General features: G+C 43.6%; 1 protein-coding gene across 4 annotated transcripts; it reads right to left on the reverse strand.

Annotated features, from left to right (window-relative positions):
* Positions 1-617: 617 nt before the first annotated feature.
* LOC147641712 (protease Do-like 9) lies at positions 618-22349 on the reverse strand. 4 transcript variants are annotated; one of them, XM_086798825.1, is made up of 11 exons: positions 22205-22279; positions 22069-22133; positions 21111-21897; positions 20337-20536; positions 2647-2827; positions 2368-2559; positions 2026-2258; positions 1828-1929; positions 1218-1268; positions 1020-1124; positions 618-942 (listed from the first exon to the last, which is right to left on the reverse strand). In XM_086798825.1, the coding sequence occupies exons 3-11, from the start codon at positions 21859-21861 to the stop codon at positions 844-846; spliced, it is 1914 nt and encodes a 637-aa protein (XP_086654951.1). In that variant the 5' UTR covers positions 21862-21897; positions 22069-22133; positions 22205-22279; the 3' UTR covers positions 618-843. The 4 variants fall into 4 exon arrangements, with proteins under 4 accessions (XP_086654951.1, XP_086654960.1, XP_086654947.1 ...); XM_086798834.1 differs by having other exon boundaries at positions 22069-22091; positions 22205-22265; XM_086798821.1 differs by having other exon boundaries at positions 22069-22349.
* Positions 22350-27815: the final 5466 nt, after the last annotated feature.

A 27815-nucleotide genomic window follows, 5' to 3' on the forward strand; every position in this document is an offset into this window, starting at 1 on the left:
TCCAAGAGTACCCTAGCTAGCTAAGGTAGGTTCGCCAATTCCCAAGAAAAGAATTGACAACCATCATTTGGTCCAAAGCCTACCTTTAATCATAAATCAGCCAAGTGGAACTACCCTTTGCTAAAATTGTCGTACTCTTAACTCGAGCCCTACTATAAGCGGCTTATAGAAGTCCAAAGTTTTTACCAAGGGAACCCTCTATACGGGTCCCAAAAATGGAAAGACCAACTCTGACAAGTCCATACCCCCATCACCACCGAACCAACTCAACAATTGTTTCACAACAAACTGACTCGGCACTAACCCAACACCTTCCACACAATGATTGTGCACTTACTCAAACTAAGGATTTAATTCCTTGCACAAGGAACAATCACGTATAACATTCACATGCATACCATGGCTCATGGAGCCACATTGACAGCCTTTGGATCTCCCTAATCCATTTGCCAAAATGACACTCACTGTTAGAGACAATTCATGCTCCCTAGATCCCCACATGCTCTCCAAAGTCCAAGGAGCCCTCATCACACCCAAGTAAAAACCACCCTCATAGATATCTTTAGGGTCACCTAAGAGAGAGAGAGAGAGAGCAGTGCAGAGAAGTACACAAAAAGCTGATGATATCCAGAGCTAGGACTTTCGAAGGAAAACCGTCTCCATGTCTCCATGTAGATTTAAGACTACCATCTAACCGTGCAAAATGCTACCCGACTACCAAGCTTTGCATTCACTGTCACTGAAGCAAAATTGTAAGGCTGTTGAATTATCTATAAATGTGTGCTTTACAAAATTGCCCCATTGCAAGGACTCAAAAGCCTGTATTCATAATACTAATGCTATTTAAGATTTCAAATCTTCAGAGGTAGCTGACGGTATGCAGTGAGTTGCAAGAATCTCCGGGGTTGCGTCTTTGGCTTTTTTAGTCTCTAGCACAACCATCTGTCATACAAAGAGAGAAGCAGATCATTGAGCAGTTATTATGGAATGTATGCTGGCAAAACCCACAACAAGATTACCTGCTGGTATTCGAGATCAAATTTCAGAAACTGCTCTTCGCAAGTCTCCACCATGTGTGCCAAGTGCTTCAAGTTCTTTACCAAGGTTCCATTCACCGCCATTATCTGCATGCACCAACAAGCAATTCATAACTAACCACTACATAGTTGCATGCAAATGGCACTCAGCTGGACTCACAAATCAGCCAAATAGATCACCTGGGTATTGACAATATCTTCATAGCCAATGTTGATATCAGCCACCAGCACCTGTCGTCAAGATTTATCACAGAACTTAAACAGCATATAAATGAAAAACATTAAATAAATGTCAAGGGTAATCAGATTAGAGAAACCTCGAACTTCATATCCCTACACCCAATAGGGACTAAACAACCATACATGCCCAGTGAATGAGAAATACTTACTGCTACATGCCCAATGAATGAGAAGTACTTACTGTTATGTTTGACTTGACGAAACTACCTTTGCATGCATGCCTCCAAGAAATTGCAAGATCACAACACACAACAGACCTGCCATTTTTTTGCATGCATGTATGCATTGGTGTCTGTACATGTGTGTGTGTGTGTGTGCACGTGCTCGGGCGTGCGTGCATGCATGCATGCATGATGCACGTGTGTGTGCGAGTGTACACGAGTTCTTTTGTTTGAAAAAGACGTGAAGGTGCCAACATGCGTGCATGCAGTGTGTGCATGAGTTCTTTTGTTTGGATAAAACAGGTATGTATGTGGTGTATGCATACATGCATGCCCACCTATGTGCCGCTATTGATAACAGGAGTTTCACTTTAGAAGAAAAATCAAACCTGGGAGATGACAACCAGCTGCTCATCCTCCGTTTGGGCCATTGAATGCAAGAGCTTGTCAAGTAGTTTCACAGGGGCATCATAGTTATAATCCTTGCCATACTACAAGCATAATGAGACTAAAATTAGTCATCTAAAACCAAGGTTTGTGTTTGTCAAATAATGTTCACCTCTTCAACTTCAGTTTGCCAAACCCACCTCTGAACGGAGATAGGGCACTGAGACTGCAGCAAACACAATACCCGCCACAATGTAGTACGACGGGGGTCGGCCCTTTGTGTGAACCGGAATCAGACGCTTATGGGTTTCAAGCTGAATGTTGAACTCCAAAAATTTGGCGTCTCTTAGGATTTTGACCCTTGCTTGCTCTCCCGTATACTTTTGTGACACAAGGTAGCTGAATCCAATCCTTTCTCCATGGCGGAAGGGAACTACAAATACACAATATTGAGAGTAAAGTAAGAGCTTTACACCCAAGCTAGCAATCTTATTATATCCCAAAGACTAAGCACACCACTTGTTGATACCATCCATCCAGACCTGTGCCATCATTAGCCACATCGATATCATCAAAACTCAGAAGAATGTCTGATGATTGGAAGTACTTTGCTGCTGGAGCTGTTGGCTCCACCCTTCTGACCCGCACCCCCTTTTGGTGAGGTACCATGCCAAGTGCTTTTCTCAGATCTGGATTCTCAATTTTTTGCCAGTCTATTCCAAGTATAGGAAATCCTATAACAACAAGAACAATTATCAAGCTTCACAGATGATCCCACCATAAGGCAGAAACAGCAAAATTGGCACTAGATGATGCTTAACCTGTATAGTCTTCATTGCGCTCGTAATCATTGATAAAGTGACTAATAACAGGCGTGGGGATGACGTATCCGATATTTTCCGCGTCTTCATGTTTCAGAGATTGGAATGTGATGCCCACACATTGACCTTTCGCATTGAAAGCAGGACCGCCTGAGTTCCCAGCATTTATAGCTGCATCAATCTGCATGCAAAAAAATATATTGAAGTACTAGCATATATGTGCTTCTACTGCAATTCCATAGCAACCTTTCATACCAACATCATATATAGCACAGACAACCCACCTAATTTCTGGTCCACTAAAGTCTTTTTGCCTATAAAAAGACACCCTTATGCTCACCGTTACGGCCCCCCACTTGCAACCATGAGCAAGGTCATGGGGTATACTTGTAGGCACAATTGAGGCCCTTCTATGAGTCGGCCTACAAACCAGCCCATGACCTGCATAAAGGATGTCGATCTGCATTCCGTCATGGTCCTGCCCAGCCCGACCTGCATATCAAACCCCTGCACTGCCTGCTTGGCTGCCTGTCCAGTTGTCATCCGCCCTACCTAGCCTGCCTTGTATGGTGTCTACACTGCCTGGTATTCACATATGGGCTTATAAATTGTCTAGCGGCTTCAATTATACACCCCCGGTGTCTGGCACTTTGCTCTTGGCCTCATAAGCTAGTGTGTTACATATGTGTGCAAGGCAGCACAATGATCAATTGTCCTATGAACCAATCCTAACAGCGACTAGCGAATGGATTGGAAAGTAGTGTAGAGACTCTCCATAGAGTGTTGTAGACAAGAATGCAAGTAGCCAACGTGGTAGAGGTTAGTTTGCAGCAATACAGCAATACAGCTTGCTCAAATGCAGAGACACAGCTCCAATTTATACAATTTATAGATTTGGGGCTCTCATGAGCTAGAATGGCAAGTAAAAGCTACAATGACAAGTGGAGGGCTGAGGTGCTAAGTGTGAGGACACTTGTCTCACTTTGATCTACAATCCCACATGTATTTAAGATATACCTTCATAAGGTCAAAAAAATCTGAACTTACGAATTGAGAGATTTGAGAAAGAAATAATAGTGAAGAAGGACAAAGACAATAACAAAGCATTTGAAAGATCAAAAATAAATAAACTAACAAACCTAGCTACTAAGGAGAGGAAATCAAAAGATAATATCAAACGAAAACTTTTAATTAAGACACTAACCAAAAACAAAAACACAAAAACAAAAAACAAAAAACAAAAACAAACCAACCAAAAAAAAAACAAAACAAAACAATACAAAAAGAAACAAAAAACAAAAAACAAAATAGCAAAACAGAGACCTGTGAACTCTAGACACTAACAACTAGAACCAAACATTAAGCCAAACTTTAAAAAAGACTTCGACTCAAAAGTGCAACCACTAACTCCAATGTCTGTCCAAACATGAAGTGTAGGTTCATCAACTCTATCATGCATAGTGTGGACAATAAGCTATGACATCCCTACTCACGTCTTCAGTGCCCAAGAGTAGCTACAGGTTTGTATAAGGTTAGTCCAAAAGAACATGCTTTATAAAACCAGCGAACTAAGTTTCTATCACTCTCCGGAGGTGATGGGCATACTCAGCCATGATAGAGACTAGCACTCAAAGTCTGCTCTAAGATATAACAACAAACAATTACAAAACATAGGAAAGAACCAAACTAAGTCTATATTAAGCTAGAGCAAGAAAGAAAAGACTAAACAAGGCCTACTCTAAGTTAAAACAACAAACCCTACTCTAAGCTAGAACAAGCCACTTTTATACAAAAGAGCATTGAACCCTGCTAGATTTTAGGAGTATGATCCTTTGTATTCCACCTTATTAGAAATGTATGTGAGCGCCATGTAGAAATGCTACATGCACTGAGCTTGATCATGGTAACGCACAACAAGCCTTCGTTAAACCTTTGGTGAGATCTTTAGCATCCATTCACTGAGTAGAGAGAGAGAGAGAGAGAGAGAGAGAGAGAGAGAGAGAGTAGAAGAGAAAGTAGGCGACATAGTATTGGGTCCCAAATACCCACTGAAAGCGCCCCCCCCCCCCCCCCCCCCCTACAAGTAGGAAAGTAGACGACACAGAATTGGGTCCCAAATACCACTGAAGGCCCCCCCCCCCGCGAGCAGAAGTATTTGCTTATATTACTTCTTTGGAGAACTGTTGTACAATGCTTTAGAACAAGATCTAAGACTGCCCAACGCAAGGACAAGGAAGACTGTATGACGGCTAAGAATCCACCAATCCAAGGGCACTGTAGAAGACTCTTCTAGGCCACTTATGCAAGTCTAGGATAGCTGCAGGACTGCGCATATGTTGGCTGAATGCTGAAGAGAACTTCATGGATTTCACCCGGAGAGATAGGAGACCGAATTGCTGAATTGATGACTGAAAGCTGCTTGATAACTTGGCTGATGATGAATGAATTATGTGCCATGTGTACACCCTTGCCATGGCTAATCTTCGGCATGAGCAGTCTTAATCCTGATTAATCATCAATTAAGTCAGTATCAAGTCATCAGTCGTAGCATAAGTACCATCAGCATCAGTAGCATTAGCAACACATCATCATCATCAACAACATCACCATCGAGAGCAAGAACTCAGTCAACGCAACCATTTATGGCAGATTTTATGAATAAACCATGTCCAAAACTGGCCAACAACTGCTAGAAATGGCTGACCTGTACCTCAGCATATATAAGCATGCAGTCATAATTCAGTTCAATCATCAAGCATCTAAGTCAATAGATATCATGTAAAAAGAGCCAAAGGTCACCCCTATGGGCCTGACCAAGGCTAAACCTTGTACAAGCATAAAGCAACCTTTTTGTACTATATAGAAATACAAGAAAAACCCTCGCACCAAAATCTCTCTGCTTCTCTCTCCTCTAACTTAATCATGTTTCATCAGCATCTTGTTCTTAATCAAGCTTAGGGCTGTGGATCAGTACAACAAGACTTCCACGCATGCAACATTGGTATCACCCAAAGAATGTAGATGGTGGTCCAGAAAGCCTCATGTAAATGTTGTGCCGGATGTTCAGAGGGTAATTGGGAACCAATACTGTGTCCTCTCCATCTCTACCTCTCTCTCTCTATTTTCTGCACATCTCCTTTCAGTTTGTGCATTAATTTCCGTTGCGAAAAGAGTGCTGAATTCTGAGTATTGAAGTTACCGATCCTTCTCCGAAGCTTCCGCATATTACAGTGGTATCAGAGCATCAGGCTCAGCAAAGCTAAACACTGATTCAGTCCCATATGATGGTGTACAGGTCCAAGGTACAGGAAAGTACACGGATTCAAAGCCCAAGGCAAGGAACACAGATCGGGAAGAACTCCCAGGGGGTTTGTTGGTGGTGTTCCACAGTGCCAGAAGATGGCAGTCCTGTGAGCCAGATAGGTTCTCGGGCAACGGTCCCAAGGGAGGTTTATCCTCCAAGGGTGATGTGAGAGTGCCAGACTCATTTCTCAGGAATGAAGACCAAGACGGTGTTCAGAGTCAGGGCAAGAATGGATTGTGGACTAGAGGGAACAGATGCATAGATCTTCGTCTGAGACAGAGTGGTTTGGAGAACAGGCCGGGCTTTCAGAGAAAAAGGGTTGCCAAGGATGGATGGATGGATGACAGAGGGACTTCGGGAAAAAGGGTTGCCAAGGAACAGATGCATAGATCTTCGTCTGAGACAGAGTGGTTTGGAGAACAGGCCGGGCTTTCAGAGAAAAAGGGTTGCCTGGATGACAGAGGGACTTCGGGAAAAAGTATGGGATGATGACAATCATCCAAGAACAGGTTGGAAGCCCATCATCAAGTTTAGCAGAGGGGGATGTCATGTGCATGATAAATGCCATGGACATTTTTAGGGCTAAATCCAGAAAAGGCAGCCAGATAAATAGTATGAACCAGATAGGGACGGGAGTTTGGAGCACAAGATACAGAAGTGGACATGTATGGACTCAGAGCAAGGACTAGAGAGCATGAAGGAGGTGTCCTGACAGTGCGTTAGAAGCAAACACAGGCTGTCGGCTGCTCACAGAATGTGGGTAAGGGCTTCCCCACATGCTTGCAAAGTTTGGTCCCCAATCGAAGTATATTTGATTACGGCAGCAGCAAGGGGCAGCAGCAAGCGCATCATGATCAAGGAGGCGATCCAGTCGGGGCTGCGTTAAAGAGCATTAATGAATTTATGACTGGCCGACCAGCAGTCAGCCAGTAAAACAAGTGTCCAAGAACCATATAAATAGCAAAGTGTGCTCATGGTTTTAGGCATTCATTCCTTTATGGAGTGGATCATTAGGGTCCTAGTTTAGGACAGGATTTTGGGTGTTCACCACCTTTTGTACAAGGCAGCCTATGGCTGTAGTAGAAGTACATTTTTGTACCATATGAATATACTGAATTTCCAGCACATCTACTCTCTCTCTATATCTGCCTTTTGCATCAGATGGTTTCCAAGAGTGTTTAGGGCTGAAAGAAGACTCTCAGAGCTTCCGCGTGTTACACTGGTATCAGAGCCTACTTCAAGTACACAGATTCAACAAAGAAACCAGAATTTTTTCTCGCTCGTGTGGTTGGTTTTTAGACGCCGGTGGACTACCCCTTTCGGAGTGACTCCTGTCCCTCGATTGACGGTTGGTTTTTAGCCTCCGGAAGCCTCCGAAGTCTCCCACACAGATAGTGGATGGTCGGATTGCATTCCGGAAAGGAATTGCATTTGCCTACTATGGCGAGCTTCGACGACGAGAGAGACCAAGAACCATGGGACCAGAGTGCACCAGGCAGCACAGCTAGGGCACCAGGCTTGAGTGTCACAGACATGTTCCAGCAGATGATGCGAGCAATCGCTAAACAGACCGCCAAGTTGGATGAGCAAAAGGCGCAGATCTTGGCTCTGGAGGAGCGTACCGGCTCTCCAGCGTTGCGTTTTCCATCTCCTCCTCCCTCTCCTTCCGTATCCCAGATACCAGATCCTCGTCACAGAGACCCTCTCGCGGGGTCACAGTCGCAGCCAAGCTCCTTGCTTGAGTTGGAGACGCGTGCATTGGAGATCCGACAACAAGACGACGACGCCATGCGATGCGTGGAACACGAGCGTTACCTCAGAGCTTTGGACGCCAGATTGACACCGGCGGCGCCCTCGAATCATTTTCCCGAGAAAATGAATTTCAGTAAGTATAATGGTAAACTCAATCCCACAACTCTTTATTCATGGTTACATCAATTTGAAGCTTACTTTGCCGCAGTGAGGAAAACAGATACTGACAAAGTAATTTTAGCCAGTTGGTACTTGGAAGGTGCGGCCATTCCTTGGTGGACTCAGTGGGCTCATGCCCACACCATGGCAAGTATGGCAGCTTATGTGTGGGACGAGTTCGTCCGCGACCTTAAGCAATGGTTTCTACCGACCCACTACCTTGAGCGACTCGAAGACGAGTTCAAGGGAGCGCGTCACAACGCGCAACAAGTCCTTCAATTTGCCAATAAAATTTCGACCTTATGTCTGCAATTAGGCTTATCTGATACGGACAACAAAGGGCAGTTTTTGTATGGCCTGGACACGCAAATCCAATGGGAGGTGCGTATGTTTAGGCCAGCCACCTTTGAGAACGCACTCTCGCTTGCGCAGAGTGCAGAAATGAAACACAATGGTGGCAAGCCCAAGACTTCCCAGCCGGCTTCTCCCAGGGCTAACGTCTCGGGGAGCAAAAGCCAGAACCAGACAGGGTCTTCCCCGGGACAAAGCCCGGGAGCCTCTGGCTCCAAGAACTCGAACAATGCGTCTAAGCTTACTCCAGACCAGAAAGCGGAGGCAGGCAAGACAGGTGGCAAGTTGAGTGCTGAGGAGCTTTCTCAGTACAAGAAGGAGGGTAGATGTTTCTTTTGTCATACAAAAGGACATACTTCTCGAGATTGTCCGAAGAAGCCTCCAAAGGCCACCGCCGCCTCCACAGCTTCCGTGGTGAGTTCAGCTCCCACACAGACCCCAGCGGCTAACCCTAGTTCTTCAAACCCCAATGCTTCAGTTGGAGCAATTATTAGCCGGGAGCTCGAAGTTGAGCAAAAGGGCGCCCATGATCAGGTGTATGAGCGCAATGAATTGCTCAAGTCCTTTGGCTACATAGGTGGCCAGAGAGTCATTGTCTTATTTGACAGCGGCAGCACGGAGGATGTGGTGCCACTAGGCGTGCCCGTTTCGATCTGACTTCGGTGGACAAACAAGTTGAGGGTTTTAGCACAGGCATGACAAAGAGCGTCAAGTATGAAGCTCTAAGTGCTAAGTTAGTGATTCAGGGCATAGAGTTTGTGCGTGACTTTATGGTTACCCCTCTTGTAGGAGCAGACATAATTTTGGGTATTCAGTGGTTTCACAAGTTTCTCCCTGATGTCAAGTGGGACAAGCACACGTTCCAGATCAATCGGAATGTGTCAAACGCCCCGGTGACCATTAAGTATGAGCCAAGAATTCCAAACTTTTCGCTCATAAGCCACTTGCAGGCTAAGCGAGCAGTCAGGAAAGGTGCACAGTGTGCGATGATTTACATCCAAACAGCCCAGACAGTGGCAAGTGCTTCCGAGAAGTACTCGGTTCTCCATGAAAAGTTCCAGAAGATTTTTCTTCGGGACAGCCTTCCTCCCGAGCTCCCCCCGTCCAGACCAGAGGATCACAGGATTGACCTCCTCCCACGCTCGGAACCCTCGAGCAAGTTTCCGTATCGCCTTAGCAAGGCAATGGAATCGGAGTTGGACCGCCAACTTCAAGAATTGTTGCAAGCTGGCTTCATCCGCCCCAGTGTGTCCCCATTTGCAGCACCGATCTTATTTGTCAAGAAAAAGGATTGGTCTTCCCGTTTGTGTGTCGATTATCGTGCACTCAACAAGCTAACTATCGAGAGCAGATTCCCGATGCCTCGAATTGACTATATTCTCAAGAGGCTGAATGGAGCAAAGGTGTTCTCAAAACTGGATTTAAAGAGTGGTACCCACCAAGTACGGATTGTAGAGGGGGACATCCCCAAGACAGCCTTCCGTACAGAATGGGCCCACTATGAATTTGTGGTCATGCCATTTGGTTTGACGAACGCCCCAGCTACATTTAACCGCATGATGATGCGTGTTTTCTGAGAGTTGATTGCAAAGTGTGTGTTCATATTTCTGGACGACATACTAATATTTTCAGCTACGGTTGAGCAGGATGACATTGATGTGGAGAAAGTCCTTAAGTTGCTGGAAAGCAACGAGCTCTACGTCAATGAAAAGAAGTCAGAATTTTATATGTTCTAGGTGCATTCCTTGGGATATATAATTAGTGCTGAAGGCATTCGACTTGATCCGGCTAAAGTGGCCGAGATTGTCAACTGGGAAGTACCTCAGACAGCCTATGACATTAGATCATTTGTGGGTATATGCCAGGCATATTCCACCCACATCGACAAGTTTTCTGACCTCTCAGCAGATCTCACCGATCTGCTACTAAAGGGAGTGAAAACAAGAAGGCAAAAGATTCGAATGACTCCACGAGCATTGGAGGCATTCCAGAACCTCAAGGTGGCTTTGTCAGAAGCGCCTTGTTTAGCACTTGCCTCGTAGGACGATCCATTTCAAGTGATCACCGATGCAAGTAACATCGCAATTGGAGGTGTATTGGAACAGAATGGTCATCCAGTAGCTTACATGTCTCGTAAGTTACTGCCCGCCGAGAAGAACTACTCAGTCTATGATCGTGAACTCCTAGCAGTAATACAGGCCTTGAAACATTGGAAACATTTCCTGTATGGCCATGACTTCCAGGTTCGCACTGACCATCAGGCAATGCGCTGGATTCAGACGATGCCAAGTGCACAGTGGAGTGATCGACAACACCGCTGGAGTCAGATATTCCAGCAGTTCGGTGGTATGATTGAGTACCTTCCAGGAAAGGCCAATCCAGTGGCCGATGCTTTGAGAGGACATGAAGCACACGCACGCGGATTCCAAGGAATTCGGTACTCAATGGGAACACCACAAGACCATGCCATTTTCTAATACGCGATGGTTGGCTTTTCTACAAAGGCCGACTATGTGTCATGAAGACATTCCGGGAAGCTCTTCTCCATGATGCCCATGACGCCATTACAGGTGGTCACAAGGGCCTGAATTCGACTCTGGAGAAATTAGAACGACAATACTATTGGCCAAAGATGAGGCGTGATGTGTTTACATATGTACAACGCTGTGACATTTGTCAAAAGGTGAAAGCTCCTCGTGGAAAGAAGATAGGGTTGTTACAGTCCTTGCCAATTCCTGAGGGTCCTTTCTAGGACATTTCGATGGACTTTGTCACAAATCTGCCTCCCAGTCCGAGTAAGTGTAATACGCAATGCTTAACTATTGTTGATAGGTTTAGCAAATTTGTTATGCTTATTCCTTGCAGGGCCAATGTGACCGCCCAGGATGTTGCCCAGTTATTCATTCGGCATTGGCACCCGATTGGCGGGATTCTTAGGACCATAGTGTCAGACCGAGATGCCAAGTTTACCAGTCATTTTTGGAGGGCATTGTTTGATAATTTTGGTACTAAGCTGAATTTTTCCAGTGCATTCCATCCACAGACAGACAGCCAGACAGACAGACAGAGATATACAACCAGTGTTTACATATGTACAACGCTGTGACATTTGTCAAAAGGTGAAAGCTCCTCGTGGAAAGAAGATAGGGTTGTTACAGCCCTTGCCAATTCCTGAGGGTCCTTTTCAGGACATTTCGATGGACTTTGTCACAAATCTGCCTCCCAGTCCGAGTAAGCGTAATACGCAGTGCTTAACTATTGTTGATAGGTTTAGCAAATTTGTTATGCTTATTCCTTGCAGGGCCAATGTGACCGCCGAGGATGTTGCCCAGTTATTCATTCGGCATTGGTACTCGATTGGCGGGATTCCTAGGACCATAGTGTCAGACCGAGATGCCAAATTTACCAGTCATTTTTGGAGGGCATTGTTTGATAATTTTGGTACTAAGCTGAATTTTCCCACTGCATTCCATCCACAGACAGACAGCCAGACAGAGATATACAACCAATTGGCCTTTGATGTGCTGAAGTGTTATGTCCACGATCAGCAAGGTAAGTGGGAATCGTATTTGCCTTTAGTTCAAGCTGTTTTGAATGACTCTTTTTCTTCAGTTATTTTGGCAAGACTCCATATGAGGCAGTGTTTGGAAGACCTTTCCAGTCGTTGTTAACCAGGACTTCGTCTTCAGTACCGGAGGCGAACAGACTGACGGAGTCTTACCATGAGATTTTAGAGTCAGTAAAGGACAGATTGGCTAAAGCACAAGAGGCCTACACTCGACACGCCAATAAAGACCGAAGGGATATGAAGTTTTCGGAAGGGGATTGGGTTTATCTTCCGATTATGAAGCAAAGATTGAAGCAGGTGGACAAGCGATGCCCAAAGTTGTCTTTCAGGAGCTTCGGACCTTTTCCCATCCGGAAAAAGATTACTGAGGTGTCTATGCAATTAAAGCTATCTCCGAGTTGGACTATGCACGATGTATTTCATGTCAGTTGGTTAAAGCCATATTCAAGTCCACCCCCTTTAGAGGTCAAAGACGAAGCGGAACTAGACATTGTGGATGAAGCAGAAATTATGGTTCCAGAACAGATCCTTATGCACCGTTTCAAGCATGGCTCAGGCCAAAGACTACGATAGTTCCTCACGAAGTTTCAGGACCGAGGAAGTCATGAAGCGGTATGGCTCGACAAAGAGTTTTTTGTAGACTATCCAGCGTTATTGACGGATTATTTGGAGGCTATGCAGCTTCCGTCACGTTAAGCAAAAGGGGATGTCAGGTGCATCCCTCACTTGGATGCCATGTAGACATTTCTGTACAGAAGGTGCAAGACTTGGGATGGTGAACTGGTCCCATGTGAGCCCAATCCGGAACGAGTCAGCCAGGAATCCATCTCAGTCGTCCGAGGTCAGGTGTGCATTGTCCTGCACATGAGTCCAAGGTCAGGTGTGCACTGTCCTGCACATGAAACAGTGCCAGTCCGCGTTGTGAGTCTCCCTCTAGAATGATGTCAGTGGTTCTGTGTATTTGGTATGGTACCAGATGCCAGATCACTGACTAGATAGTGGTTAGGACAAGGGGCTAGCCCATAGGGCTACCCCGGATCTTAGTGTGGGCATGGGAATGGTGTGGAACCACCCCCATGAGGGCCAGGCAGGCCCAAGCTGAACCCACCAGCCATGGAGGGGCTGTAGGACAGCCCTAGGGCACAGATAAGGCAATTTCCAGAAGTTTACAGCCTTTATATGGCTGTAGGGCAAGTATGGGGCAGCCCATACAGGCTGCCCAGCCCTTGGATTGTGGACAAAAGATGTGCCCAGCCCTTTAGAATCAGGCGCATCACTTTCAGCCTGTTAGAAAAAAAAAAGGCAGCATTTTTTGGGATTTAATTTAGCATTTATTGCTGAATTTACAGTCGCGAGAATATTTGATGCTGGTCGACTGCTCCTGATGGGGTAGTATAAATAGAAGTGCACATAATCCCAATCATTCATCTCATTATTCAACAAGAGCTCAAACAAATCAAGGGCTAGACAAGCCAAGGGAATTGCTAAGCAAAGGGATGGAGAACTGAAGATCAAGGGCAAGGATTTTCCAGCCAAGAAAAGGTCCAAGATTGCTGTATTTTCTTTCAGATTTCTCATCATTCTAATAAACCAAATACACCATCCGTGGTGGGGGCCCTACAGAGGGTAATTGGGACCCAATATTGTGTCCTCTCCATCTCTACCTCTCTCTCTCTCTATTTTCTGCACATCTCCTTTTAGTTTGTGCGTTAATTTCCGTCACGAAAAGAGTGCTGAATTCTGAGTATTGAAGTTACCGATCCTTCTTCGAAGCTTCCGCATATTACATATATCCATCTAATACACCGGCCACCGAGGAGAAAAGGCAAGGACAAGAATTGTCCCAATCGTGGTCATCCTCGCTATCGGTGCAAAGGTATCCTTATAGTCGATGCCAAGTCGCTGAGCAAAGCCCTTAGCCACAAGTCTGGCCTTGTGCTTGTCCACTCACCCATCAAACGTATACTAATGACTGACCGTTTTGACGGGCCTCGGAACCAACTCCCGTTAGGACAGCCATACAGAGATCCCAAGAAAAGCACAAGAAAGCTCCAGATAAACATTGGAAACAATTTGTGGCATGCAGAAGCTTCGGGGGAGATTGGTAACTTCAATGCTCAGAAATCAGCAAACGTTTCACGATGAGAATAACGCACAAAACTAAAAATAGATGTGCAGAAAATAGAGAGAGAGAGAGAGAGAGAGAGAGAGGGAGAAGAGGACACAGTATTGAGTCCCGAATACCCTCTGTAGGGCCCCCACCACAAATGGTGTATTTGCTTTTATTAGAATGATGCAAAATCTGAAAATAAAAGACTGACTGAACCTGTTTTGGTTGAGATAGATCTCTACCCTTGACCTTCAAACCTTCACCCTTGCGTTAGCTTTCTCCCTTGGCTGTCCTGGCCCTTGAGTAGCTACAGCACCTTGTGAATTATGAGATAAATGAACTGAATTCTGGGCTTGGGTATTTATACCCCCTTCTAGTCCTGGTCAGCCAGCAAACTTTTCCTCCACGACTTCATAAATGGCATTTATTGCCCTTTAAGTTGGTCATTTTCACACACTGTTGGCTGACCAAAATACATTGCTGTCCAGCCACTTGGATGGGGCTGTTTCAGCCTACGCAGGCTGCCCATGGACTAGCCCACCGTCTGGCCTAGCCTTTGAGGCTGGCTGACTGGGCTGCCCAGGCCTACCATGCTGGCCGACAGGCTGGGGCCATCCTGGTGCCCAGCCCACACTAGGGCTGGTGGGCAAGGCCTGGGGCCTTCTTGGCCCCTTGGGGTGGCTCATAGCCTTCCCCATTCCCACATGCATAGTCTTGGGGTAGCCCTATGGGCTGGCCCCCGTTTCTACATGGAAGCCTACATGCTCTACACAGTTGTCTGACATCTGGTCGCAGACGAAACACACAAAGCAACTGACATCATTCTAAATTGTCTTTCACAAGGGACGAAAAGCGCCTCAGGGCGAGCTTGTTTGTAGATATCTCGTTAAATTCAAAAACTACCCAACACTTGATGTGAAGTAGGTTGATGAAGCTTATTTTAAGAAGTACCCGGATCTCCTTACTGCATATATGGACGCTTTTCAGTTGCAGACAACTGATTAGAAGCCGAGGGGATGTCACAATCCTCCAGAGATCTATGTCATGCGGAGGGATTTCCAAGATGTTGTCTTGGAAGAATTCAGCAGCATGATTTCGAGAGAGAAGCCCCATCAGTGACGGGGTTATTCTTACCAGGGACATATTCAATCATTCCCTCAAATTGTTGGAGAGCAATTGACTCCGTCTCAACCACCTATCACTGCATTGGGCACTAGATATGGTTTGCAACCATTTAAGTGCCTGGTGATCTATCTTAATTGTGAAATCTCTTCCGTAAGGGAAGTGCTTCCAATGTTTAAGTGCGGTCATCACTCCCAAAAGCTCTTTGTCATATACCGAATAATTCTTTTCGGCATGATTCAACTTGCGGCTATAGTAAGCCACTGGCCTACCATCTTGCTCTAAAACAGCTCCAATGGCTAGATTACCGACATCAACAATCACCTCGAAAAGATCATCCCATGATGCCAGCTTCAAAACTGGTGCCGCAGGCAACTTTCTTCATTGCCTTGAATGCCTCTAAAGCCTTGCCCATGTTGGGCCAACTTTCTTCATTGCCTCGACTGCCTATCACTACATTGGACACTGCCATTTAAGTGCCGGGTGATCTGTCTTAGCTGTGAAATCTCTTCCGTAAAGGAAGTGCTTAAGTGCGATCATCACCCCCCAAAACTTTTTGTCATATACCAAATAATTCTTTTCGGCATTATTCAGCTTGCGGCTATAGTAAGCCATTGGCCTACCATCTTGCTCTATAAAAGCTCCAATGGCCAGGTTATTGGCATCGATAATCACCTCGAAAGGATCATCCCATGATATGCCACTTCAAAACTAGTGACTCAAAAGCAACTTTCTTCATTGCTTGGAAGCCTTGCCCGTGACGAACACTTTCTAGCAACAAGTCTTCACATCCTTGGGCAAGTCAGCGAGAGGTGCTACAAGGTCTGAAAACTTGTCCATGTGCATGTTGTAGGGCAAACAAAGACCCACAAATGAGTGGATTTCTTGGGCTGTCTAGGGAATATCCCAACTGAGAATGACTTGTGCCTTTTCGAGATCGACGCTAATACCCGATGAACTAATGATGTATACTAGGTAATGGATTTCCAGAACTCCAAACTCACTCTTCTTGGCATTAATAATAAACTCATTGTCCTGCAAGAGTTGCTAAACTTGTGCCACATCTCACTCCTGTTGCTCTGCAGTTCCTGAGCAAATAAGATGTCGTCTAGGAAGATGAAGACGCATTCGCCAATGAGATCCCAAAAAACCCGAGACATCGTCTTGTTATACGTCACTGATGAATCGGTGAGTCCAAAAGACTTCACCACATATTCATAGCAGCCGCGCTTGGTCCTGAAGGCAGTTTTTGGAATATCAACCTCAAAGATCCGAACGTGATCGTAGCCACCCTTAAGATCTATCTTAGAGAAAAAATTTACACCATTGAGTCATTCTAGGACGTGCTCTATTCCGGCATGGGGAATCTATTCTTAATTGTTAGCTTATTGAGAGCCTTGTTAATCCACACATAAGCGTGGGGTCTTATTCTTCATTTGGACAAACAAAATGAAAGCAGCAAATGGAGAGGAGGAAGGTCGGATAATTCCAAACCGGAGTAGCTGGGATAATTGATGTTCTAGCTCACCCTCCAATGTCTTAGAAAGGCGGTAGGGAAACTTGTTAGGAGGCTCTGAACCAAGAACCAACTCTATGCGATGGTCCTCAGGTCTACTGGATGGGAGATTGGATGGGAGGTCATCTCGTAGCATAATGTTGTTGTATTGAGACAAAAGACCAACCATCCTCTTCTCCACAACAGGTGCTATTTGAACTACATTAGACTAAGAGCAGACATAGAGAAACTTGCACTCTGCTCCTTTTCTTATGGCTCACTGGACGTGCATATGGGAAATGAGTGCTATTCCAAGAATGCTCCGATCCATCAGGGGCTCAGGAAAACCTTCAACAATGGTGGAAGTGTCCTGCCTCCACTCAAGAATGGATGCATACTGTCTAAACCGCTGGATCCCGAGGATCATGTCACACCCTAAAAGAGGGAAGACAATGAAATCCCATTGGAATGTTGGCTTTTGAACTTGAAACTCAAACTGTTGAGCTTTATGAGAGATGTGTGTACGTAGACCAGGTGTAAATTCGTCCACATCTAAATGGTAAGAAACCAAGGTACCGCTCATCTTGTTTGCCAACTGCAGAGAGATGGCATCCTCAAACTGCCCATGTCAAAGAGGACAATGAATCGTTGTCCCCTTGCAGTGCCATAGGCACGGATAACAGCCTTCGTCTGTCCATCAACCTCACCCTCCAGCTTATCATCAAATAACACTGATAGCATTGAATTCAAAGCAAGAAATAGTTGAACGGCATCAAAGGCTGATGTCGAAGGTGTGGATGGGGATGCTGCGGTCGTTATTGTGGAAGTGGAAGACTTTTCAGCCTGAATGCAATCTTTCTTCTCGTGTCCCACTGTGTTACAGAAGAAACAACGGTTCCCTGTCCTATACCGTGCCTGATCATCCGACAAGAGGTAACCTCCAGTGATGCCCTCCTTAGCTTTTTCCTTAGGAGTCTTCTTGGGTGTCGAATCCTTCTTATTGCCTGATTGACCTTGAGAATTTTTCTTTTGGTTCTTTTGGTCTTTGTTGTTCTGAGCCCCCTTACCTTGGGTAAATGATTGTTGTTGGGGCTTAGGATTAGACTACACCTGCTTGGGCTTACCTCTGTTCAACATCAGTTCTTGATTCTAAGCAAGGGTCAGTGCTCGTACATAGGTCTGAGGCTCGAATTTCCTAATTGGGTACCTAACGTTCGTGTCTAAATCTCTAATGAAGTGCTTTAGCTTATCTTCTTTCGATATGCCCAATTGTTGGGCCATGGTAATAACCTTGTTGGAATAGGTCAAAACAAGGGAACCACCCTCAGTGAATTTGTATCCTCAAGATTGGTCAAATACTATGGTGGAAGAAAAAATGCCTTGAGGTCAACCACCAAAGTAGCCCAATCAAATTGGAATTGGCCAGTGAGGGGATCTGTGTGAACTTGAACTACCACGTACTTGCCAATGAGGTGATAGCTCAAGTGGTGAACGTGTTTGCCTAGGACCAAGAGGTCTTGGGTTCAAAACCCCCCTTGGTGGTTCCTCGGCGGCATCGCCTACAGGTGGATAAATAAGCAGCTACAAGCGGGCGACTATGAGCGGTGAAAAATCGGTAACTATGGGAGGATCTTGGACCAAAGGTCAGTCAGTGGGGGGGGGGGGAGGAAGAAAAGAAAACAAACAAAAACTGCCACGTATGGATCCATACAGTACGGTACTATACCGTACTATACACTAAAACGTACCTTATAATAATGTACGTAAGTACTAAAGCAACCTTGCCGCAATGTTACCGTCCACCGGATGCTCTCACTTCTTTAGGTGGCCAAGTTAGGTCACCAACCTGATACTCTGATACCAATTTTACATGCACTAAGGTTGATAGTGGTAACGCACAACAAGGCCTTCTTTATACCTTTGTGGTGAGATTTTTAGCACCCAATTCACACACTAGAGAGAGAGAGAGAGAGAGAGAGAGAGAGAGAGAGAGAATAGAACTTAAGTAGACAGCACCGTATTGGGTCCCAATTTACCCACTGAAGCCCCTTACCCCCACCCCCCCTCTTCAAGGAGTACTTGCTTTTATTACTTCTTTAGAGAATATTGTACAATGCTTGAGAACAAGCGATATGACTACCCAACGCAAGGACAAGGAAGACCATACGTCGGCTAAGTATCCACCAATCCAAGGCATTGCAAAAGACTCTTCAAGCCACTTATGCAAGTCCAAATAGCTGTAGGACTGCACATATGCTGGCTGAGAATGCAGAAGAGGAGCTTCAATATTTGTTTGGAGAAGATAGGATGCTTGACTGCTAATTTACTACTGAATCTTGAATGATTAATGCTGGATTTAGGCGCCTCTTTCCATAGTGCTAGGAGGAGCTGGTCTTCAGCAGATGTTGTCGGCCAGTTCCTGATTGGACAAATATTCAACAAAATAGCATTAAAACCTTGTGCCTGTTTGTTTAGAGCTGCCAATTTGCTGGCTGATTGCACAGAGCTCAAGGCAGGCTGCTGCCTTGTCCCATGGCTGCTCTTGCTGCTGGCCGACAGGGATATGCTGCCCCTGCTTGCTGTCGGCTGCCTCACATAGAGGGTCAGGGCTGTACACAGCCCTTGACCAAGCTGCTGACAAGCTTGCCAGCCATGGGCTGGCCTTTGGTCATGCCATTCTGCCCTATATGCTGTTATATGCTTCTAATGCAAGACCTAGGCTAAGGATGACTGCTACATGCACCTAACTAATGAATTCTCCAAGTGGGTAAGAGGACTGACTCCTGACTGACCTCTATGGCTTAGAGACTATCCTACGTACATAGTTGTCAAGTACGATACCGTACGGGAAAATACGGTACGATATAAATTTTTTTCCTTATCGTACGATAAAATACGGTGTTAGAAGAAAATACTTATAAACTTAGGTATTTTAGAAAGGAGGGAAGCATCATGGTACAGAGGCCCCCAAGACCCTTGCACTAGAGAAGCCATACACCACTCATTCACAACCCATCCCCATGATCCCCTTGATTGCTATATTTTTTGATATGGGTGGGACACTTGTTTACAGGCATACATTGTTGAAAAAGGCATACTTAGAATCCAAACACTCAGACGCTATGTCATACACACACGAAAATCTAGGAAAAAATTTGGCATTATACAATTGTTAACGTGCAGCCTTAAGGCAGTACTAACTTGCACAAATGTACGGTATTTTGAGGCCTGTATTTCAATAATAGAAATACAAACAGGAAATTTACCACAATTGCTGCAGGAAGAGTGTATCAAGTGAACATTACTCAATATGTGCACTTTTCTTCTCTTCCCATTATGATGCAAGATCAAGAAAGAAGACTCACATAAAAGCCAAGTAAATCATAGGTCCCAAAAACCAAGAGGGATTCTACCACAATAACAATTGGCCATCACTCTAGGAGATGAGGACAAACTAGGCATGGCATGTAAGAGCTTCACATGCTTGCTGCTCACAAGCCTGCAAGTTCATAAATGGATGGGCCATGGAGACACAACTAGCAATCCAGTTCCTCCCTAAAGACTACCCTTAGAGACCCAACTTCATAGCATGGTACATTGTGCATGCCAAATATGAATACAATTGAGTGTCACCCAAAGAAGATTGGACATATCGCCAGCCAATGAGAGTAAAGCTTGAGCAACTCAAGAGTGCCATAACACATTGAAGCTTCCAGGTTAATTGCAAATGAGAGACACCGCACAACAAGATAAGCTTGACAATTGCAAAAAGCCCTAACCCAGCATATAGAAATCTGACCATTAAAGGCTCGTGTAAACAGAAGCTTACCTGTACTCCCAAAAGTTCTGTCGCTCCATGCACATAGGATGTAACTTCAATCCTCGACACCACTCCACTTGTCACTGAGATGGTATCACCACCTATAGGGTAGCCCACGACAGTGACAGCATCTTTCAAACTTGGTAGAGCCCCGAATTCCACAGCAGAAGCCCCTTCCCAAAATTCATCACTGCTAACTGTCAACAAAGCTGCCAGCAAGAAGGTGGTTAGAGTCAGATTGAAAAGCTTGACATTGGCAAAACCAGTGTATAAAGGAGAGGCAAAAGTGAGTGCCATTGTTTACTTTCTGTCATCCTAGGGTGGCTCCTAGAGCTTCCAATCACACCTATGCCCACCCTGCAGTAGGGTGGCTCCTAGAGCTCACCCCTCACAGACAAGATGCACTCTGTCAGAACTTGTCAGAGTGGCCAACAAAGGTTGCAGGCGGGGCAAACAGGAAACAGGTCATGCATGTTCCAAAGACAGGTCAATCTCTATTCTTTAAGCATTTCACAGCTCCATACCGTTTTTGATGCTTGGAGTAACACTTCAGGAATCCTAAACCTCCAGGAATGATGACCAAGAACTGCTCCCTGCTCTGCATTCTCCCAATAGAGAATGGCCTTGCCCTGGGCGGGGAGCAGTTCCCTGCAGTTTAGTTCAGGACACTAAGAAGAACTTAATATAGAAGAAACCGGCAAGAATTTTCTTTCTTTCTTTTTTTTGGGGGGGGGAGCAGTCTAAACATTGGGACTGGCACTTTCAAAGAGAAGACATACATACCAATGTCACACTCGCTTCCAATTGCTAGCACTGTGGCCAGAAACTTGGTATCAGAGCCGCGCCTCTTGACCTTGACTTGAGTGTGATGCTCCACAGAATGGGCATTTGTAAGCACCCTTTGGCCACTGATAATGAAGCCGCTACTGTTGGAGCTAAACTGGCGTTTCATCTGCCAGGGCAAGGAGAAATTTGGTTCTGCATGGACACAGAAGACTTTCACCACAGAATCCATGAAGGGGGAAAGATTGACAACTTCCTCCGTCATCACATTTGCTTGTGCTGGTAAAACTGTTACAGGCATGGGCACCCCTAGCAGAGAAGGGGACTGGGGTGTGACTTTGAGATACTTCCTGCTTTGTGAGGGGGCAGCCCTCTCCACAGGTTGCTCGTGCATTTTCTTTACAACTTTTCCTGCTATGTCATTGCCATGTTCATGCCCTGTTCCAAGGGTGGCACGTTTAGGGGGTCGCCCTCGCTGCTTGATCCTACTCACGGCTGAACGTCTATCATAGATCTCCATATCGTCTGGTAAGGTTTCTCCTACCTTACTCCCGTTCAAAGCTACCTTAACATCTGGAGCTGAAAAGCCCACCCCCCCTGCTTTGCGAGAGTTAGGGGTAGGGCTCAGGCTAGGGTCTTTGCGAGGTCTGCCCCGCTTCCTTTTCACTGAACCATCCGGGAACATCTGAGAAATAGGGTTTTTGCGAGGTCTACCCCTCTTCCCCTTCACTGGCTCATCCTCTGCTTCCATATCGCTGCAGGGGTTTCAACCAACTTCAACAAAAACCTGTCAAGCAAGACAACAGCAAGATGCGGTAAGCATTTACAACAATCTTTTCACTCACACGGAATCTCTGCACAAACCCTAGTTCTGCTCTCCAAATGCAAACCCAAAAATCCAACAACATGCAGTATCCATCTAAAAAAATTGCATATAACCTCCGCACCAGAGTCTTACCTTCTGCTATCGAAACGCAAACCCTGAATTAGGAAACAAGATGGGTTGCGCTCTTCCGTCAGAACCTGGAAACCCTAATTTCTGCTTTCAAAATGGAAACCCTAAACCTCTTTCTTGTCAACGTAATGCGACGTACCTGGGAAGCAGCAGGCCACGAGGCGAACAATTTCAAAATACGTGAGCGTTACCCGAGAGGGTCTCTGGCTAAGGTTCGAGGTACTGTTTATTATTAAATTAATATGTTGTGGGTACACCTAAAGGTGGGGTGGTGATGTCCGAATCGGACACACGAAAGTCCTTTCTCACAAAAAGAATTGGGGTAGTGAGAAAATTGAGTTAATAGTGCAGGCACCCCCAAGTTTACAAGGGGCTCTCTGTACAGCAGCCCAGTGGACTATAGCCCAACTCTAGCACCCATGTAAAGGTGTTGGGTTCGAATCTACTCATTCTCTCAACTTCGAGGAGTTGATATGTAATTGTAGTACTCACCTTATCACATAATAAAATAAAGAAAATATAGATGTTGGTCAGACACATGGCATCCATTGACAAATCCCCATCTGCAATTTAGTCAACCACAAAGGTGCCCTTTCTCAGCCACGAGGGACAGCTCTCAAAGCGCTTGCACGGGGTTATTTAGCACTCTAAGAGAGCACGTCCCACTCCAAAGCAGGAGCTTCCATGAAAACAACCAAGGCTATTAAGAATCTAAGAGTGCCCATCCCACACCAGAGTTGGCAGCTTTCGTAGAAATAGCTAAGGCTATTAGCAATCTAAGAGTGCCCATCCACTACCAAAGCCAACAATTTGCATGGGAAATAATCTGGCGAATTAGAGTGGTCTCAAAATTGAGTTAATTTCACAGGTTTTATAACCTCTTAAGATTGGTCAAGGGACACAACTCTAGTGAACCTTCTTGCTTTTTTGACCATGTAGTAGTAGTATCACTCAGTAATCCACCTTTTTCCTAGCTTTTAAAAACATGGAATAACTAGTTCTATATATATATATATATATATATATATATATATATATATATATATATATATATATATATATATATAAACACAAGAAATATAATATTCCATTTTTTAGAGAGAATGTTTTGTGTACGTTAAGTCTTATGCTTTAGGTCAAACACTTGTAAAAGCCTTAAAATCAGTCATGGGTTCCCCATGTCACATGCTTCTGGGCGAAAAGACTTATGAAATACAAAAGCCAACTTCTCATGTTTATAACTCATTCTCCCTGTTCATGTTATAGAGTTAAGTGTTCTATCCACTTTCTCTTACAACTCTAATCTAGCATGCATGGATGTGTGTTCAAGTCAAGAGCTTATCCAATCATGTGTTGTTGGATCTTGCCTTTGAGCCATAGTGCAACCCCCCCCAATGTGTGTTCATCTATCGCATCCTCCCTTCATTGTCACACTGGAATGCTCCTTTGCTAAGGGGATAAAGGTAGAGCTTCTCTTGCCATAGATGGAAGCAAGAAGGAGACAATCTTCATGGTGGTTTCCTTGATGTGGTTCCTATGCAAAGGAGTCATGAAGGAGTCACGTGGCTCAAATATATCACTTACGGAGCTGATAGGATCTTCTCTTTGAGTGGATTGTGGAATGGGAAACATGGCTTCTAGAAGCAGTTGTTGTGGTTTCCCTTGGGCACGACATGGGCAGTGGAAGGATCCTCCATGGGTGCCTTGGGTGAAGAGTCTCAGGGGTTTCAAGATTTCTTTGGCTTTCGTCTCTTCAAGGGAAGTTAAGGCTTATGGTTATTTAAGAGATGTTGCTTCATAAGCTAGAATAGGGCTGGGCAAGGCATAGGGGGTAGAAGTTGGCACAATAAAGGTGAGGAGTTTGAGGGTAGAGTTGTATTTAGACCAAGTTTATATATATAATTTAACCATCAAAACTTGCCCAAATTAGCTTGATACAACTAGATCTCCATATATCATTTAAAGCTTCTCTACAATGATTATAATATGCTGATCACACTCATTGTTGTAGATGTAAAGATATCACTCTAGTACTTGATAAAATATGAAGTTTTATTTTTCAAATGCTAGGCATAGTTGTGTTCTATCTTTTTATCTTGTGTAAAGTCAAATATGTATGTATGTAAAAGGGGTTTCTTTTCTACTATAGTAATCTATTCTACTATAGTATGTGTGTGTGTGTGTGTGAAAAATTCGCAAATCAAAATTATCAAAGACCCTGGATAAGAAGTACTTGAACGCTAAAGTTTTAATAAGAGACATATTGGAGGAGTCTTTCCTTGTGACATTGACAGCGTTAGAGATGGACATAGTTAGATAGGAGTCATCGTAGTATTTTAAAGCTAGTAGATGTAAGAAGATGGAGCTCACATGTTTTTACACGAGCAACACTTAACATTTTGGTTAGATCAAATAAAGCATATGGGTGCCTATACATGTAAGCATTCTATTTTAAGTGTGTCCATTTTCTATTGGCTATAACATAAATGAATCTTCACTTATTTTTTCATTAGCTTATGTAACAAGCATACAATTCTATTCTTTATACCACTGACAAAAAGGACATAAAATTCCATTCTTTATACCACTAACAAAAAGGACTTACAATTCCATTATATTAGCATATAACATGCATATAATTCCACTCTTTAGATCCCTAACAAAAAGGACATATGGATTTTTTAGAAATTAAGTGTTTTTATCCATAGTTTCTTGTGCACAATGGGTAGTTTACACCCTAGTTATGCATTTTATGTGTATAATGGTATCGAATGATTGTTGGCAAGACATGTGTACATGTGGGTAAAACCTTATGCTCGAACATTTGGGTAAAACTTTATGCTCTGTAAATGGTCAATGATACATCTAGGAATGTAAGGTTCTTCAAATGATATATTCTTTGATATAAAGAAAAACCTTTTTCTTCAAATGATATATTCTTTAATATAACATAAAGAAAATTATTTCATAACGTGCCTTTCATGTGAACGATGGTAATATATGATGGTGGCAAGATCTTTGTAAAACACGTGTACATGTGGGTAAAACCTTATGCTCCATAAATGGTCAATGATTCAACTAGGGATGTAAGGTTCTTTAAGATGTATTCTTTCACAACGTAAAGAAAATCCTCCTCAATACTATCATCATTATTGATTGTGAGAATCCAACATGAAAGGCTTGGCATGTGGCATTTTGATTGCCAACTAAACTTTACAAATTGATTTTTAAAAGAAGATCCAAGAACTCTTCAAACAAGTTGAGAACTTACAAAGATTATTAATGAGCAACAAAAGATGTATTAGTATATTCTATTACATTATGTTCAGCTATATATTTTTCTATTTCAAAGATTTATATCATGTATGATATGTATGTCTCCAAATCTAGAGTCAACGCCTTTTTCTATATAGAAAAATAGCATAGCTTGCATAGAAGGCTATGATAAAAGAAGAAATAAATATTTTATACTTAAATTCACACTAACAAATTTGTTTGTGAATAATAATCTTATTATAAAGTCTATCAAATCAACTTAGTTACTTAGATAACATACATAAGGCTTCCTACCAAAGTTTATTAGAATATGACTATGATAAGATCATGGCACATCTTAATTACAAATGAGAGAGAGAGTGAGAATGCACATGTGTATGTGCATGAATATGTATATGATTGTGTGTGTACACATCTCGTACACGTGTGTATATGCACATATATACATGCATGTTCTTGTTTTTAGTGCATGCATGCATATAGTCAATGCATATGCTTGGCACCATCATAAGTATGAGCATGTGCATATGTGTCTGTGTGTATGCATGCCTATGTGTGTGTGCGTGTGTGTGTGTGTGTGTGTGTGGTGTCGGTGTGTGTGCTATACACTAATATATATGGGAGTGTTCATTTGTGTATGCATGTGACATTGAGAGATAAATACTCTTATTCTTACAACAAAAAATGGGAGTGTTCATTTGTGTATGCACGTGACATTGAGAGATAAATACTCTTATTCTTACAACAAAAAATGGAAGTTTCTCTGCTTTTTAATCTAGATTAGTTAAGTGCATTTTGAATTACTCCACTCCATCCCTTGATTTACTAGTTGAGCTCATTGAGGCTCAACATGGTCATTGATCTAGGATGGAGAGTATATTTTATGTGTTAAACTCCCCACTCAAAATCTTTTCCTTATTCAACATAGGGTAGGACATTACTTCATATATTTTCTTAATATACAAAAGTATATTGAATATTTAGAAGTGTAATGCTCCAAATTTAATCATATTGAATGCTCCATTAATTAACATAAGGTATGACATTCCTTTATATACTTTCTGAATATGCAAAATAACATTGAATATTGAGGAGTGTAATGCTCCAAATTTAATCACATTAAATGCTCCATTTCCATATTATTAATATGTAAAATAACATTGAAGATTGAGGAGTGTAATGCTCCAAATTTAATCACATTAAATGCTCCATTTCCATATTCTCAAAGTATAAGTCCCTAGTTTCCTTTTGGATTCTCTACGTGGTAATTTTTATTTCTCTCGGTACCTTTTGGTTCTCCATAAAATTCATTAGTTCTAAATATTTTCTCTACATAATGTGTGCATGTGTATGCCCATGAATATGTGTGTGTGGCTGGGTGTTTGTGTGTGTACACACAAACATACACACAAGCACGTGTGTTTCTATGCCCATGAATGTGCGTGTTTTTGTATGTACACACATGTGTATATGCATGTGCCCATTGTATGTGCATGTATGCATATGCTTGGCACTATTGCAAGTATGAGCATGTGCGTGTGTCTATATGCATGCATGCCTATGTGTGCATGTGCGCGCGCATGTGTGTGTGTGGAGGGGGGTGTGTGCGCACACACACGCCCGCATGTGTGCTATATAGTAATAGATGTGTGTGTGTGCTATGCACTGATAGATGCGAGTGTTTGTTTATGTGTGTTTATGCACATTAAGAGAGACAGATGCTCTTATGCTTACAACAAAAAATGAAAGTTTCTTTGCTTTTTAATTAAGTGCATTTGAATTACACTCATTTATTAATTTTCTAGTTAAGCTAATTGAGGCTCAACATGGAAAGCTCTATGCCTTATCAAGGCCCCATCATGGTCATTTATCCAAAATCGAGAGATTTTATGTGTAAAACACCCCACTTAGAAATTTTCCCTTAATCAACTTAAGGTAGGTGTTAAAACCCTAAGATCTCTCTAGATAATTGTTATGCATAAACATGCATAAATCAAGCATAAACTCATCCACCCAACCACCCCCAAGCCAAGGGATGCACACATGAATAATAATGAAATACATCAATCATACCTCTACCTTGATGTCCCATACCATCAAGAGGTATAACTCTAATCCAATAGCATGTAGCTATAGTGTGAAATGGTAGGTGAGTAGATATGGACCTCTACACAAGAGACCATAGCCTAAGCCTCCAAGCCCCCAAGCCTCCAAGCCTCCCTTGAGTGTGCCCCATGCCCCTATTATATAGGAGGGTCCTCAAGTGACTCTTGACTCTCCATTTCCCATGTGTGACCCTTGGATGTCTGACCCTAACCTTAACCCTTAAGGTTAGTCCTAACCCATGCTCCACTAGAGCTTGTTCCCATGCTTCCATGCTCACAAGCCTAGCCTCCTAGTATATGCACACATAATGTGCATATAACATACTTCTCCTCTCTCAAAACATTGCACTCTTGCAATGAAAAGAAGAA

Source organism: Cibotium barometz, chromosome 1, assembly GCF_041138505.1.
Source record: "Cibotium barometz isolate CiBa-2024 chromosome 1, ASM4113850v1, whole genome shotgun sequence".
Taxonomy (NCBI): domain Eukaryota; kingdom Viridiplantae; phylum Streptophyta; class Polypodiopsida; order Cyatheales; family Cibotiaceae; genus Cibotium; species Cibotium barometz.

What these genes read in the sequence shown, in the direction of transcription:
- LOC147641712 (XM_086798821.1), bottom strand. Translation starts at nt 21,861, where the DNA reads ATGGAAGCAGAGGATGAGCCAGTGAAGGGGAAGAGGGGTAGACCTCGC. An exon ending in TGTGGCTAATGATGGCACAG is followed by an intron (nt 2,259 to 2,367) that starts GTCTGGATGGAT and finishes GTGTATTTGTAG; the next exon opens with TTCCCTTCCGCCATGGAGAA. An exon ending in AAGATATTGTCAATACCCAG is followed by an intron (nt 1,125 to 1,217) that starts GTGATCTATTTG and finishes TGGTGCATGCAG; the next exon opens with ATAATGGCGGTGAATGGAAC.